This window comes from Heterocephalus glaber, unplaced genomic scaffold (assembly GCF_053883595.1).
Source record: "Heterocephalus glaber isolate CG9 unplaced genomic scaffold, H.glaber_assembly_v1.0 deba00001442, whole genome shotgun sequence".
NCBI lineage: Eukaryota > Metazoa > Chordata > Mammalia > Rodentia > Bathyergidae > Heterocephalus > Heterocephalus glaber.
Window position 1 is genome coordinate 25,595,548 of NW_028258296.1, and position 13,653 is coordinate 25,609,200.

The 13,653-nt window shown below is 36.7% G+C and overlaps 1 protein-coding gene across 1 annotated transcript; it reads left to right on the forward strand.

The window, feature by feature from the left end:
- Window positions 1-12,498: 12,498 nt before the first annotated feature.
- On the forward strand, window positions 12,499-13,291 carry LOC101724506 (ligand-dependent nuclear receptor-interacting factor 1-like). Its single transcript, XM_004841297.1, has 2 exons — window positions 12,499-12,618; window positions 12,704-13,291. The coding sequence occupies exons 1-2, from the start codon at window positions 12,499-12,501 to the stop codon at window positions 13,289-13,291; spliced, it is 708 nt and encodes a 235-aa protein (XP_004841354.1).
- The last annotated feature ends 362 nt before the right edge of the window (window positions 13,292-13,653 follow it).

Consider the following 13,653-nt stretch of genomic DNA (forward strand, 5'->3'; position numbering starts at 1 on the left):
TTCCTGTTTTATTCTGATTTTCTAGAGGTTAGTGCTTTTACAGTGATAAAAATAAATACCCTTTGGGTAATATTCTCAAATTCTGTCGGTCCCCGTAAACCTCTGTTTTTACTCTCTAACATTACTGGGCAGTGACTGTGCCTATATAACTTCTTTCTTAGATTAGCTTCAAGAGTGTTAAAAGGAAAACACAGCATTCAGCTTTGGAAACTGTAACCAACTAAAATATGAGCTCTAGAGTCAGACACCCTGGATTCAACTCCCAGCTCTGCCACTTACAGCTGTTTGACCTTGAGCAAGTCTTGGTGTTTTTATTCATAAAATAAGGATAATCAGAGTAGCTGCCTCATGGAGTTGTTATATGAAATGAGTTAATACTTGTTAAACTCTTGAAATAGTATCTAGCACATAGTAAGAATTTCATTGATATTTTCTATCATTATCCCTTATTAGTTCACAGACATATATGATTCATCCTTTTCTCCCCACTTTAAAGAATATTTTCTTGTCACTTTAGTTATTCATTTTAGTGTATCACTTTAATGGTTTTGTGATAATCTAGAGCCATTTATTGTTTAAAATATTTATTTCAATTAGGCCACATATTGAGGTCCTAAAATTTATTTTCTTTATACTAAGGTAGCAGTTGGACCCTCTCAAGTTTTTCAGAAATTCCAACTTCTCCCTGTGACCTTTACATTCACACACACAGAATTACTGGTGGTCCTTATTGCATACCAGCAAGGATGAGTCCTTATTTGCTGGTTTTATCAGTTGATGCATTTAGTAAACTCTGTTAAATAGAGCACTGTGAATTAAAACTGTCAATTAACCAACATCTCACTTTAATGCTTTACTGGGAGAGTAGAGGGAGGAGACAGCTATATGCAGAAGCACTCAGGACAGGAGCTATTCAGGAGCAAGGAAACCAGCATGGAAACAGCAAAGGATATGACCAAAGCTGGCTGGACTAAGGTAGAAGAGAAGCAGAGGAGCAAAGCAGAATAAGGCTGAAGTTCAAAGTGAACAGTCCTACGCCAAGCCAGATGAATAACATTTTGGTATTGCCTGGACATGTCAGAAGATCTCTAAACTGTGATTTGGAAATAATAAATTATTTCTTACTTTTTAAAACAAAATCTCAAGGAATCAAGGATGTGTTAGAAAAAAGAAAGGGAAGGAAGGAGGAAGAAAGGGATATACATTCCAGTACATTTCCTGAGTTTGGTACAGTTTCATTCTAGTCTGCTTTAATTTCTACATATGTAATTCATTATGAAAATAAAATTTGTTTACACAGCAATGACACAAAAAGATCTTCAGGAAATCAAAATTGAAATGAACTCTGATATAACAATTAAAATGTATTCATCATACTCTAGAATGTGGCCCAAAATGTTTCCAACACCAAAATTGAAAAATGGAAAGATTTTCTAACTAATTCTAAAAAAAAATAATCAAAATTTCAACTAATTATAATACGAATGGCAAAAAATGTTTCATCTCACATAACAATTATAATCTACTGGTGGGAACTGCCTAGATTGGTGAGTTGAGAAGAATTCTGAGGCCAATCCAAGTTCAGTACAAAAGTGTGCTATGAACAACCAGTTGTATCTGTAATGCTTGATATTTGTGGAACACATTTCATGTTTTCACTCTTCTAGACTGTTGACATGGCATTCTCTAAGAATTTTAGTTAAAATCAAGATTTTGCTATGAGGGTCACCATTGATGTTAAACAAATATTTAACATGCTATTAATCTGAAAAACTACAAAATTTTTATGAAAAGTAAAGTTTCAGAAAAACACTTAAAATGAGACAGTTATATGATGTTTTTTTTCTTTCTAGTACTGAGGTTTCATCCCATGGGTGCTCTACCAATGAGCTACATCCCATCGCTTTTTATTTATATTTCATGTGGGTTTGCTAAATCCCCCAGGTAAGATTCAAACTTGTAGTCTTCCTGCCTCAGCCTCCCGAAGTGCTGGGATTATAGGCTTGGGCCACCACACCCAGCTTGTACAGCATTTTTTTTTTTTTATCTTTTAGCAACTCTTGTCTTGATTTTGCTGTATTTTAAACCTTATCTCAACCCTTGTGACCAAAAAGATGTTTACAAAGATAACCAAATAACCACAACCACCGCATACAGATGTTCCACCAACACCATCAGCAGCCACAAGGTCCAAGTCACTGTAACCTTCCATTTATGGTGATATATTCAAAAGGAATTTATAATTTAGTCACATTCTACTTTTTGTAATGAGGTCCTTGAAATTTTAAATACTAAGATCCACAATTATTCTTACTTGCTCTTGGGCATCTAATTCTACATCTCAGAGATAAATCATTGTATCATTTAGATTACTGGCCCTTAGCTTTCCCACCTTCTGTGCATGTTTAAGTGTCTTTTCAGTTTGGCTTCTCCTTAATTAGGAAAAGAAGCCCTGTATTTTAAGAATGTCACTGTTTAAAACAATGTGAATTTTACATAACACATTTGCCTTGAAGCATCTGCAATGAACTTATTTTTATAAATCAAAACAAATATGAATTTAAAACCAACCATTAGGTTCTATAGCTAAAGTTATATTGTTCTTGACCCTGTTGGTATAAAAATTCAAATTCCTTTGTTGAAGATTGTTCTCTACCATAATATGTGATTTTCATAAATCTCTATTTCTGGGAAGTTCAAAAGGAGCAAAGACAAAATTTGTAGAACAGCACCAAATTAGCAATTAAAGTCTGTAATGTAAGACCTAAACTGTAATCTCCATTCCAAAAGATTAAATATTAAGCCTTTGGAACACTGTATTCAATTCCATAGAATAGAAAGGGCAGCAGAGGAAAAGTGCAAACTTCAACATTAGTTGCTGAGTTTAGTGTTGCTTACAGTTTTCTTTTTTACTCTCAATCCTGTTACAAATAATGCAAACCTGTTTTTATTAATTTACATTAAGTTCATTTAACACTGATGAAACAGACCAGAAATGTATAATGAGGAACATTTAACAAGCTCCCGCATTAGGGCTAATCATGCTCTGTTTACGAGAGCTTATCTCATTCTTGGAAAATATCCTGGTAGAAAGCTCCATCCTTATTTAACAAGTAAAAAGGAGAGAGTCACCAGCCACTGATAACAAAGAAATGAACAAGCTTAATAATCTCCAATTTGGTTTTCCACTCCACTTAATGATGGAGGCGATGTGAGTCTCTGGCCAGAGTACATGAGGAAGAAGCCACAAGTACTGAAAATTTAATTAAAAGTCAGAAAGCCATTGCAATGAAGACTCAGCAGAAAGCCATTTATTTTTAAAATCTAATATATTCTTCATGACTAAAGGCTAAAGCACATGCTGACTTACACATTTAGCTGTAACTGATTTAAACTACTTGATTTTTTTTTTCTTTTTCTTTTTTTTTTCAAACTTTTGGCTCACAGGATGGTGCTCCATTTGCAATGGAGTAAATTGGCAGAATTTAATTTGGTGGATTTTTTTAACTCTGTAAAAAGAATCCTCATTAAAGCCACACGATCAGCTATATACTTTTTTCATCATTAACCAGCCTAACTGCAGGTAAAAGAGATACAATTATGGATTTATATAAATCCTATTGTCAATTTATAGCTGAAAGACTGGGGAGTTACTTCATTTTAAATAGGTTATTTTTTTCCCCTTAACCTTTCTTTGTTTTAATGAGGATTCAGTTTGTCACTGTCTGAGAAGTCTGCTGGCAGGAAAGTTTCTCGGGAAATTATAAGGAATGAAAAGTAGGAATGGGAGAAAATACTTGGCTAAATTTCAAATTTGCTGGAAGACTCAACATCTGAAATTCATCTCCAGAGCTGTTTTGGTAGTGTCTCTCAGGTGCCACCCTGTTGTGCAGAAAGCCAAAACAATGAGAACACCAAGAAGGGCTTCTGAAAAAGAGAAGTTGAGAGAAATTCCCCTAGATGTGGCAGAGCTGCAAGGAACATTGGTTAAAGTTGTTTCTTTCATATGACCTTGATATGGATATCTTTTGGCTACTTCACTTTACTTTGCCTTCCCCCAACCTCCTCCCCTGCCCAAAAAAGGCTTTGAAGCATCTGGCAGAGTATACTTATTCTGAGTCCTAAAAGTGTAGTTTCAGAAAACAACACTTCCCATCACCCCAAAAGATGTGAATGAACCTCTCTCCTCTGCAGATGAAAGTTTAGCATATGTCTGACATTGCTGTTAAAAACCTACACTCTATCTAGGTAAACCTCATCCTGTGAAACTTAGTCACCATCTTCCCACCTTCTTCTCTATGACATCATGGCTTTAGGAGGTTTTGAAGTCCGAAGCATTCTTAGCCTTTTTTTCTCTCTCCTTCTCTCTAGTCTCGATTAAATAGCAAACATGTTCCCCCAGTTCACTAATACAAATCCACTAGCATTAATTAAATTGGGGTGCCGGGCTGGTCATCTCATTTTATCTCTGTCACTTGCTTCAAAGGAGGCAAAAAGTGAGAATTTTCCTACGGGGCAACATAAATCTCCAGGCTTTGTCCTTGTCACACAAGAGCATCATTACAATATCTGCTGGGGTTTTTTAAACAGTCAATAATATATGGCACATGATTATTATGAGCACCTGTATAGAACAAGGTGAGATCAAATACTTTTAGACCTTTGTCTTCTATCTGCAGCTGTTCTGTGCTTCCACATTTAGGTATTAGCCCAGGAAAAACAGAAAACTAAGTACTACTATTAGCTTCTACTTTTTCTGGTCCACCTAAATGTAGAGATTGTAAACATTTTTAGATAAGACTCAGTTGGGGTTTTTTGTACATCCTTGCAACCAATGCTTATGAAATGATGATGAATAGGCATGTAATTGACTCCAAACCTAGCTTTCTACTTCTGTAGAAAGAATAATGTTTGATTATTTTTTTCTTTTTCATTTCAAAATTATCTGACTCCAACTAATATTTTGAATCAATAGCCTTATTCTATAACTTCTAGAACTTTCTTGGTGCTAGTTGCTCCCTGGAGCACTGAGAGCCCAACCACTTCTCATTCCATGTTATATTCAATTTCTCTTATCACAAAGGAACCCTATGGGACCTAACAGTCCAGGCTTTATATAATGTCACTCATATTCAAAGACTACTCTTACATTATCGATAGGAGTGGATATAAACAGACAAAACAGCTCTGTGCTGTAAGCCTGCCTTCTGGTCAGTGAAATGTTTTGTGAGCTCTTCACACATAAGAAGAAATTTTGGTAGTTGGTGTCCAGATGAAGTACAGTTTCTATTCCTAACTACAGATGCTCCATGATTTATGTCATGATAAATCCATTGTGAGTGGAAAATATTTTAAGTTGAAAATACATGTAATAGCAGCTTAGCTTAGCAACACAGTACCTTGTAGGGTATTTGCTGTTTCCCCTTGTGATTATGGGGCTGATGGGAGCTGTGGCTCACTGCTGCTGCCCAGCATTGCCAGAGAGCACTGTCATGCATCTATAGCCTGGGAAAAATCCAAACTAAAAATTAGACGTACAGTTTCTACTAAATGTCTATCACTTTCTCACCATCATGAAATTGAAAATCACATGTTGAACCATCATAAATTGAGTAAGCATGAAGCGTTATGCATGAAGACAGACCATAAGAAAACAGCTGAGAAACCCAAAGAAGCCTTCAGTACCTAACCCTACAGTGTCCCTGGCCACTGTCCCCACCACATCCTGTTGGTATATCGATGATACAAGACTGACATAACAGCTGTCAGAACTACCAATCTTTAAGGAGCCTGGTGTCCAGACAAGGGAGGACCAGGGCTGATTTTATCTGCATGTTCCCAAAGCACTCTTCAGAAGCTCAAACTTCAACAATGAGCCAGTAAGATAGGATTTTCACTGAAATGACACTCATGATGAGGATTTGAAATTCTTCATTTTCATTACCAATTTGACTACAACACTTTCCATCTACACCTTCTTCAAATGTTTTGTCCCATTCTGTCTAGTTACAGTATTTCCTGGACCCTATTTTCTAAAATTCTACCTTGCTAGCAGATAACTATTTAATAAAGCCTCAGGGAGCTATGTATGACATTTTTTCCCAGCTTTTAGTGCTCAAAGGAGAAACAGATTAAGTATTCTGATCAGCAACACATTCTGGAAAGAGTTTATCCTTACGGATCCCTTGAGTATTATACATCAAAAGAGCCCAAGACAGTCTTGTTGACATCCTCCCACACCCACAGGGGAACCCAGTGGCCTGTCTCTGACAGTGTTCCCATCACTCCAAAACTGTGTCATCAGTTGCTCAATGAGAACTGGCCCAAGCCCTTGAAGTCAGCCACATTCACCCAAGTAGCACAATGCTTCTAGCACCTAAAAGTGACACAGAGATCAAATTTGTGTTTCAGAGAGCTCATTGTGGCTGCAGAAGAACAGCCAAGAAAGCGATAGCATAGGAATCACTAAAATGGAACCCTAAAATGGTAGTGTCTGAAGAAGTCGGGCTTGGGAGAGGCCACATATGTTCACCCATGTTGCTGGAGTTTCAACATTTCCTTAGGTATGGTTTCTTTGTCTAATATTAGTACTCCTGTTCAACTTCTCTTTCTGCTCATAGCTTTTATTTGTTTTTGCTTTCTGCCTTGAGAAATATTTTGTACTTTTTATTCTAAAAAGAACAAATAGAACATTGAAACATGCAGCTCAATTATGCTTTCACCCCCTACCAAAAACAACAGTTTTCTTTGATAGGTTGGAGTCATTAATTCCCAGTGACCTGCTATGGTTTTGAGATTGGATTGAAAAGACAATGGAAAGAATTTTATAATAATTCATATGAGATTTAGTGAGTATCTCATCTAGTATACTAGTGGGAGAAAAAAATAAGACACAATACAGTCAAGTACTGTTTAAGTGAAAAATTGGCAAAGAATGGTGATTTATTATAAGTTTCCTAGCTTGACATCTAAGTGAATGGTGGTAGCACCAATTGCTATAAATGACAGAAGACACAAAGCCTCTGGAAAAATTAGAGGGAAAATCCAACAGCTATTTGGATATAGTGAGTAAAAGACATCTAGGTTGGAAATGCAGATTTGAGTATTAATGGCAAAAGCATCGTGATTAAAAGCATGAGATCACCTGGTGGGGTAATATAGAAAAACAAGAGTGGCAGGCTGAAGCAGAAGCATTGGGAGCATCTCTGAGAGGAGGACAAAGAAAAAGGAATGTGTTGTTATGGAGGATGGGCTGTGATCTCGTGCAGGATGGCTGTATGCACAGCTGCCGGCCCTGCGGCTTGGCTTGCCTTGGTGAGGTCCGCACTAGTGTTGAGCTCGCTGGGGCCAGTGATTCCTGTCCTTGCACACCCGCAGCTTGGGCCTTCAGTCAGACCCAGCCCAACCGTGGCTTCAGCTTTGGAGGAGGTCCAGAATGATCCAAAGAGGTAGAGGTGTTGCTGGAAAAGGCTACTAGGAAGAGAGTTACGTGATGCCCTGATAGCTGAAAAATTCAAGATTGAAACAGAAATAAAGAATCAGGTGCAATAAAAATCACAAAAGAAACCAGAACTTCTTGACAATGAAAAACCAGGTTTGATCCCATCACAACAGGATATACAGTGAAAATCAGTAATTATGGATGGGCTCAATCAGGTAAGTTTGTGAAAATCTACATTACCTTACCTGGAATTCATCAAGTTCCCATTGAGAACATGCAGGTGCAGTTCACAGAAAGGTCATTTGATCTTTTGGTAAAGAATCTAAATGGGAAGGGTCACTCTATGATTGTGAACACTCTCTTGAAACCCATCTCTGTGGAAGGCAGTTCAAAAAAATCAAGGGCCAGGGATTTAGCTCAGTGGTGCCACCTCCTGCCTTGAAAACACAAGGTTCTGAGTTCAATCCCTGGTACAAAAATAAATAAATAAATAAATAAATAAATATGTAGAAAAAAGTTGAAAATATGCAATGAGAATACTTGACGAGATACTTGGCTCAGGTTGAAAACGAGTACAGAGAAAAAGAAAAGTCATCCTAGTGAGGGATTAGTGAATATTCTAAAGAAATTTATGAAGACAGAGATGATGATATGAAGCAAACCATTCATAAAGCCTAGGTGGAATCCGGAGAGAAGCAAGCCAAGGGAGACACAGAATTTTGAGACTTTTAAGTCCTTCTGAGAACTATGATTTGGAAATACTGATATTTCCAATAAGGGAATGTTGGTGAGCTGCACATATAAATTTGACAGATAACTACAAAGCCTTCAAAGTAAAGGCCATTCTTCATTTCTTATTGGAGGATTTATTTAAATAAGATATGTATATTAAACACTTCCTCCAAAGATGGTTTCATTAGTACCCTAGTCATTTTGTTCAAGAAAGGGTTATATGGCATTCTCATTGAAATATAAAAAGTAAGTCTTGCCTAATGAAAATGATACATTATGTGTATTTTTGTTCAGCAAGGTGGTAGGTAGTATTTGTTTGCCTGTAAGTTACAGACCTCCCACCAATGTAAGAATAAGAGTAAAACTGAATTTTTGAATTAAGAAAAGGAACATGTTAAGAAAGGTCACCTTTCTCAACTTCAGCATCAATTCAGTACATCATAGGCCTACTGTACGAATGAAATGTAACTGTATGTCAATGCACTAGTATGCATGACTAGGAACATGCTCCTATGTGTAAGAGTTATAGTAAAATAGAAAGAGTACTGAAGGATTTATACCAGGTTGTACATGTAGGTTACAGGATTGAGAGAGAAAAGGAGGGAATGAGGAAAAGGGAGAAGGAAAAGGGAAGAGGGAAAAAGTAAAAAGAAAGAAAAGAAAAAGACAACATCTATGAACAGTTTCTATTAATGATCCCATCTACACAAACTCCTGTATGTGCACATGTGTTTATACATTTGTGTACACATAAAGAAAAATGAAAAAGGACAATATTAGATCTGTGACTTTCTCAGAATTTTCTAGGATATGCTTTCAAGTAAAAAAGCAAAATAATGACTATTGTGCATGGTATAGTTCTATTTTGGTTTTAAAATTTTCAAATTATATATAAGAATATATTTTAGTAAATGAATGTACAAGAGAGGTGCAAAGTATGGAAGGCCCATGCTGGTTGGCTAACAGTGAATCCTTCAGGAGCATGGAATTGGAAATGGAAACAGCCCATGATGATTAGTGTTCTCTTATACAGCTTTATATTGTTTCACTCATAACAAATAGAATGCATTGATTTGCAATTTAGAAAATATAAAATAAAAAATCAAATTTAGCTATATCAGGCAGCACTTCCTCAAAGAGGTCACTGCATCCTTTCTCGAAAATGCCCTGTGACTCACTGCTTAACCAGAGGCTGAGCCAACAGCTACTATTTTTGGAAATCCTACTCATCATTACCTTCCTCCTGTAACACCTGTTCACTAATCTTTTTTTCTTCCTAAATTTTCAAGTACAGTTAATTTCATGTAATAATCTAACATACCCTTATTATCTTAAATATTCATTCCTCTTAAAATTTTTCAGTTTATATCTGAAAGGCCTTTCTATATTATCTTTGGAACAATAAATGAGTTAATTAAATGAGAAAATTAACTTTTATTAAATTAATCATATCTATTTTGTCAATGTATGGAAAATGTTCACATTCTATGTAATTGTATTATTCCCTCAATCTATAATTTGAATTACAGAATGTCTGGGGACTATTTGACTGTACTATAATTATGAATTAGAAATTAAAGAATATCCCTTCATGATTTCCAGGATGAGGTTCTCCAAAGAAAACACCATATAAATAGCTAAAATTATTGCTATGGGGGACAACACATCCTGGAAACTTCCTTGGACTTAGATCAAAATCAAGATTAACAAATGACTTGGATTACATGGTGGAGACAAACATCACCTGCCTTCATGTTTCACATTTTTCTCTTTTGTACTAAGTGAGGTAATTTTTTTCCAATTGTTATATTAAAAAGAACAATTCAAGATAAAATTGGCTCTAGTTAAAGATAAAATTGAGTTTTTAGATTTCATAAAACTCTAAACAGTGACCAGGAATTACTGCCCCTTCCTAGCATGACAACAGGGATTTATTCCCAGTAGATATTACCTCAGTTCAAATTTATTTTTGATGTGCAGGTTTTGTGTTTTGCTTTTTGCAGTGCTGAGGATTGGATCCAAGGCCTCACACACACTAGGGGAGCACTCTTCTACTAAGCACCATTCTGAGCACTGGTGTTCTGGGCTTTTTTCCAGCTTAGGAGATTGAGATAATACATAGGTTATGCTTTCCAGTTGTCACCAGCCCATTGTTGAAAATATAAAATATATTCCTTTTGTTCATGACTTGATACTGACTGACTGACTTATAGTCACAAAAAAGAGTTTCCTAATTTGATGAAAAATATAGATGAATACTAAAAACTTCTTTAAAAATAAATTTCCTTTTACTGGGCAACATGATTAATCTTTTTTTCTAATAAAAAAATGGATATATGGTGCACTTTTACCTAATGGGAATGGATTTCACTGCCACCAATCTGAAGTACAGTTAATTTCATGTAATAATCTTATACATCCTCATTATCTTAAATATCTTAAATAGAGAAGATGTGAGTGGGAAGCAAAGTACTATGAGGTATGTGAGCCCTTGTGCCTGTAAGGCACCTTGAAGCACTGCTTGTTGGATGCGCTGGCTAGGAAAAGTGATACTTTGAACAGTCAGGAAAAAACAGTATGGAAGATGGAAGGCAATTAGTCAAATGGCTCCAATCACACAGTCAAGAGAGTTCAGAATTGATAGCAGACTGAAGGTTGTACTGTTTTCTGAAGTTACTTTAATCAGACGGTATGGCCTGCAACCACTCAAGCAGGCAGGTTTTTGTTGATGTTTCCTGAAACTCTAAGACACTTCCTTTTCTAATGTGTAGGGCTATTTCTTGGCAAGATCACCTACCACTGTGGATAGCCTAGGTTACAAAAATCTACATCACACTTCAGTTCTTGAGCCTTGGATTTTTTCTTCTTCTTCCCTAGCTTTAATTGTGCAGAAGTAAATGTAGTATAAGCAATGTAAAAATCAAGTCTTGCTAGTTAAATATAAGAACACGGAGCAAAATATCTGAGAAAGGTTACACCTCTTTAAAGATGCAAATTGATAATGGAGCTCAATATCAAAACAACAGAGTGCTGTTAATTTTTTAAAAGGTGCAAATTGCTAATCTTACTTAAGGCTTTTTTTAATTGCTTATTAAGAGTCCTAGCACAAAAAAAATTAAACAAAATAAACTCTTAAAAATAGGGGGGAAAGGGCTAAACATGAGCTCTACTGTAATCCTTTGCTGCATTTTTGGACTTCCTGGTTTCATTAACAGTTGCGAAAGTTTGGAGACTTCATATTATTTATCCCAGGTCAGTCTAGAAGTCCCCACACTTGATTTATCAGTTACCTATTGGCACAACAGTGCTACATAACAACCACAAAACCTCAGTGGTATACAACAGTCACCATATATTTAACTCAGGGTTCAACTTAGGGTTCAGCTTATCTCAGCTGGCCTTGAGCAATCTTTGCTGGCCTCACAGATGCTTCTTCACCAGCTTTGGATTGACTGGGAGGCTCTGTTGATCTTAGCTGATCCTGCTCACATATTGAGGGACAATGACTTGGGAACTAAGGGGACTGGGAGACTGGGCACTCCTCTATGTATTTCTTTTAACAGGATAGGTCAGGCATGTTCTTATGGCCATGAGAGAGGAACAACAATTGACGCAAAACCATATAAGTATTTTTTCCAACCATATGCAATTAACACATAGATTAACATTTGTTTTGTAGTCACCCTGTGATAGTGGTATGGGCTTCACCCAACAACTGATTAATAGATTGGATGTCAAGACTGATGACACTTCACACAAGAGAATTTAAAACCAAGTTTATCATTCATACAAAGCTTTCTTAAGGGAGCAGGGTAAACACAAGACAATCTGGAGAAAGTGGATTGACACTTGGCAAGACAAGAGAAAGTGCATTGGGGCTTTCTAATGGCTGGTGAGTAGAGATTGAGAGGGATTATCTTGTCGGTTATGGTATTCACCCTGCCCAACAATGCCCAGTGTAAGGAGGTGTCCATATGTTTCGTAAGATACCAGGAGTATGGTCATGGGAAAGGCAAAAGTAGAAGTCTAAACAGTTTAACTTCAAAATCAGAGTCAGACTCTTCATTACAAATTACATGGGCCAGATACTCAATTCACGAAAGCCAGCTGGTGCTCTCTGGTGCTCTCTGGAGTTGCTGGCTACCGCAGCCCAATAGTCTTTCTCTTTGGTTCTGTCCCATATGAGAAGCCTGGTGGTACACTACCCACGGTCCTAGATGTACCGCCCCCCCCCACCCCTCTAAAATGTCCAATAACCTACAGAGGGTCTTTCTAAAACCCACTGAGGAAAATTCAGGCTATGCCTGGCATTGATTCAGAATGAGATGGCATCAACATTAGAAAACTGTACTCAAGGAAGCAAGGAGGAGAAAGATTTTCAAGAAAGCATTAATAAGGCATCATATTTGAAGGGTGATGCTGAATTTAAAAAGATATTTGGAGGGGCTGGGGATTAAGCTCAGTGGTTTCGCCACCTGCTGTGCAAGCGCAAGGATCCGAGTTTGATCCCCGGTACCAAAAAAAAAAAAGATATTTGGTCACACTAAAGATTTGAGAGTTTGCCTTACTCGGATTCCTGACCATTTGGGCTCTGGAAAAGGTTTTGATTACTTTAGTAGTTTGATGAAGAATGGTACATGCAAAGAGACAGTGTTTGTGGTGAAGGAAGAGGAAAACAAACAGAATTTTGGTAAGAAAAGAAAAGTAAAAACTATTACGAAGACGGAACACACAAAGAAGAGAAAAACTGAGAGCGTTTTTAAGACAGTCACTAATGGGGAAACAAATGTCACCACTTCTGAACCCCTTAGAAGTATTTTGCCAACTTCAAATATATCACAACATAACATTCTCCCAAGCCACAGCAAAACCAGAGAAGAAAAGAGAACCGATATAAAATGCTGTTCCCAAGAGAAGCAGCGGAAAAGTGCATTGAACTCAAATGTAATTTTTGACCAAAGTCATTCCTTTCATAAAAGTTATACTGAAGATATTTTCCCAGTGACACCACCAGAAAAGGAAGAAACCATCAGAGATGAAAAAATAAGAAGACTTAAACAGGTGCTGAGAGAGAAAGAAGCAGCTCTTGAAGAAATGCATAAGATGCAACAAAAATAACAAAATGTCCTATACTTAAAGACTTCAATGAAATAACTTTTAAAAATAGGCCTTTTTTTATTAATAAAGTAGTTGCCCCATATCTACCAGGGATATATTCCATGACCCACAGTGGGTATCTGAAACTGAAGATAGTGCTGAACCCTGCAGTTCCTTGACAGCCACTCCAATAACTGAGACAGGTACTTAAATACTAGTGTGGATACCACGGACAAAGGTGTGATTTATGTTTTGGGCAGAACAGTATAAGATTTCATTGCACTACTCAGAATGACATACAACTTAAACTTAGGAATTATTTCTTCTAGAGTTTTCCATTTAGTATTTTGGATACCAGTGAAATAAAAACTAAAGAAGGACTA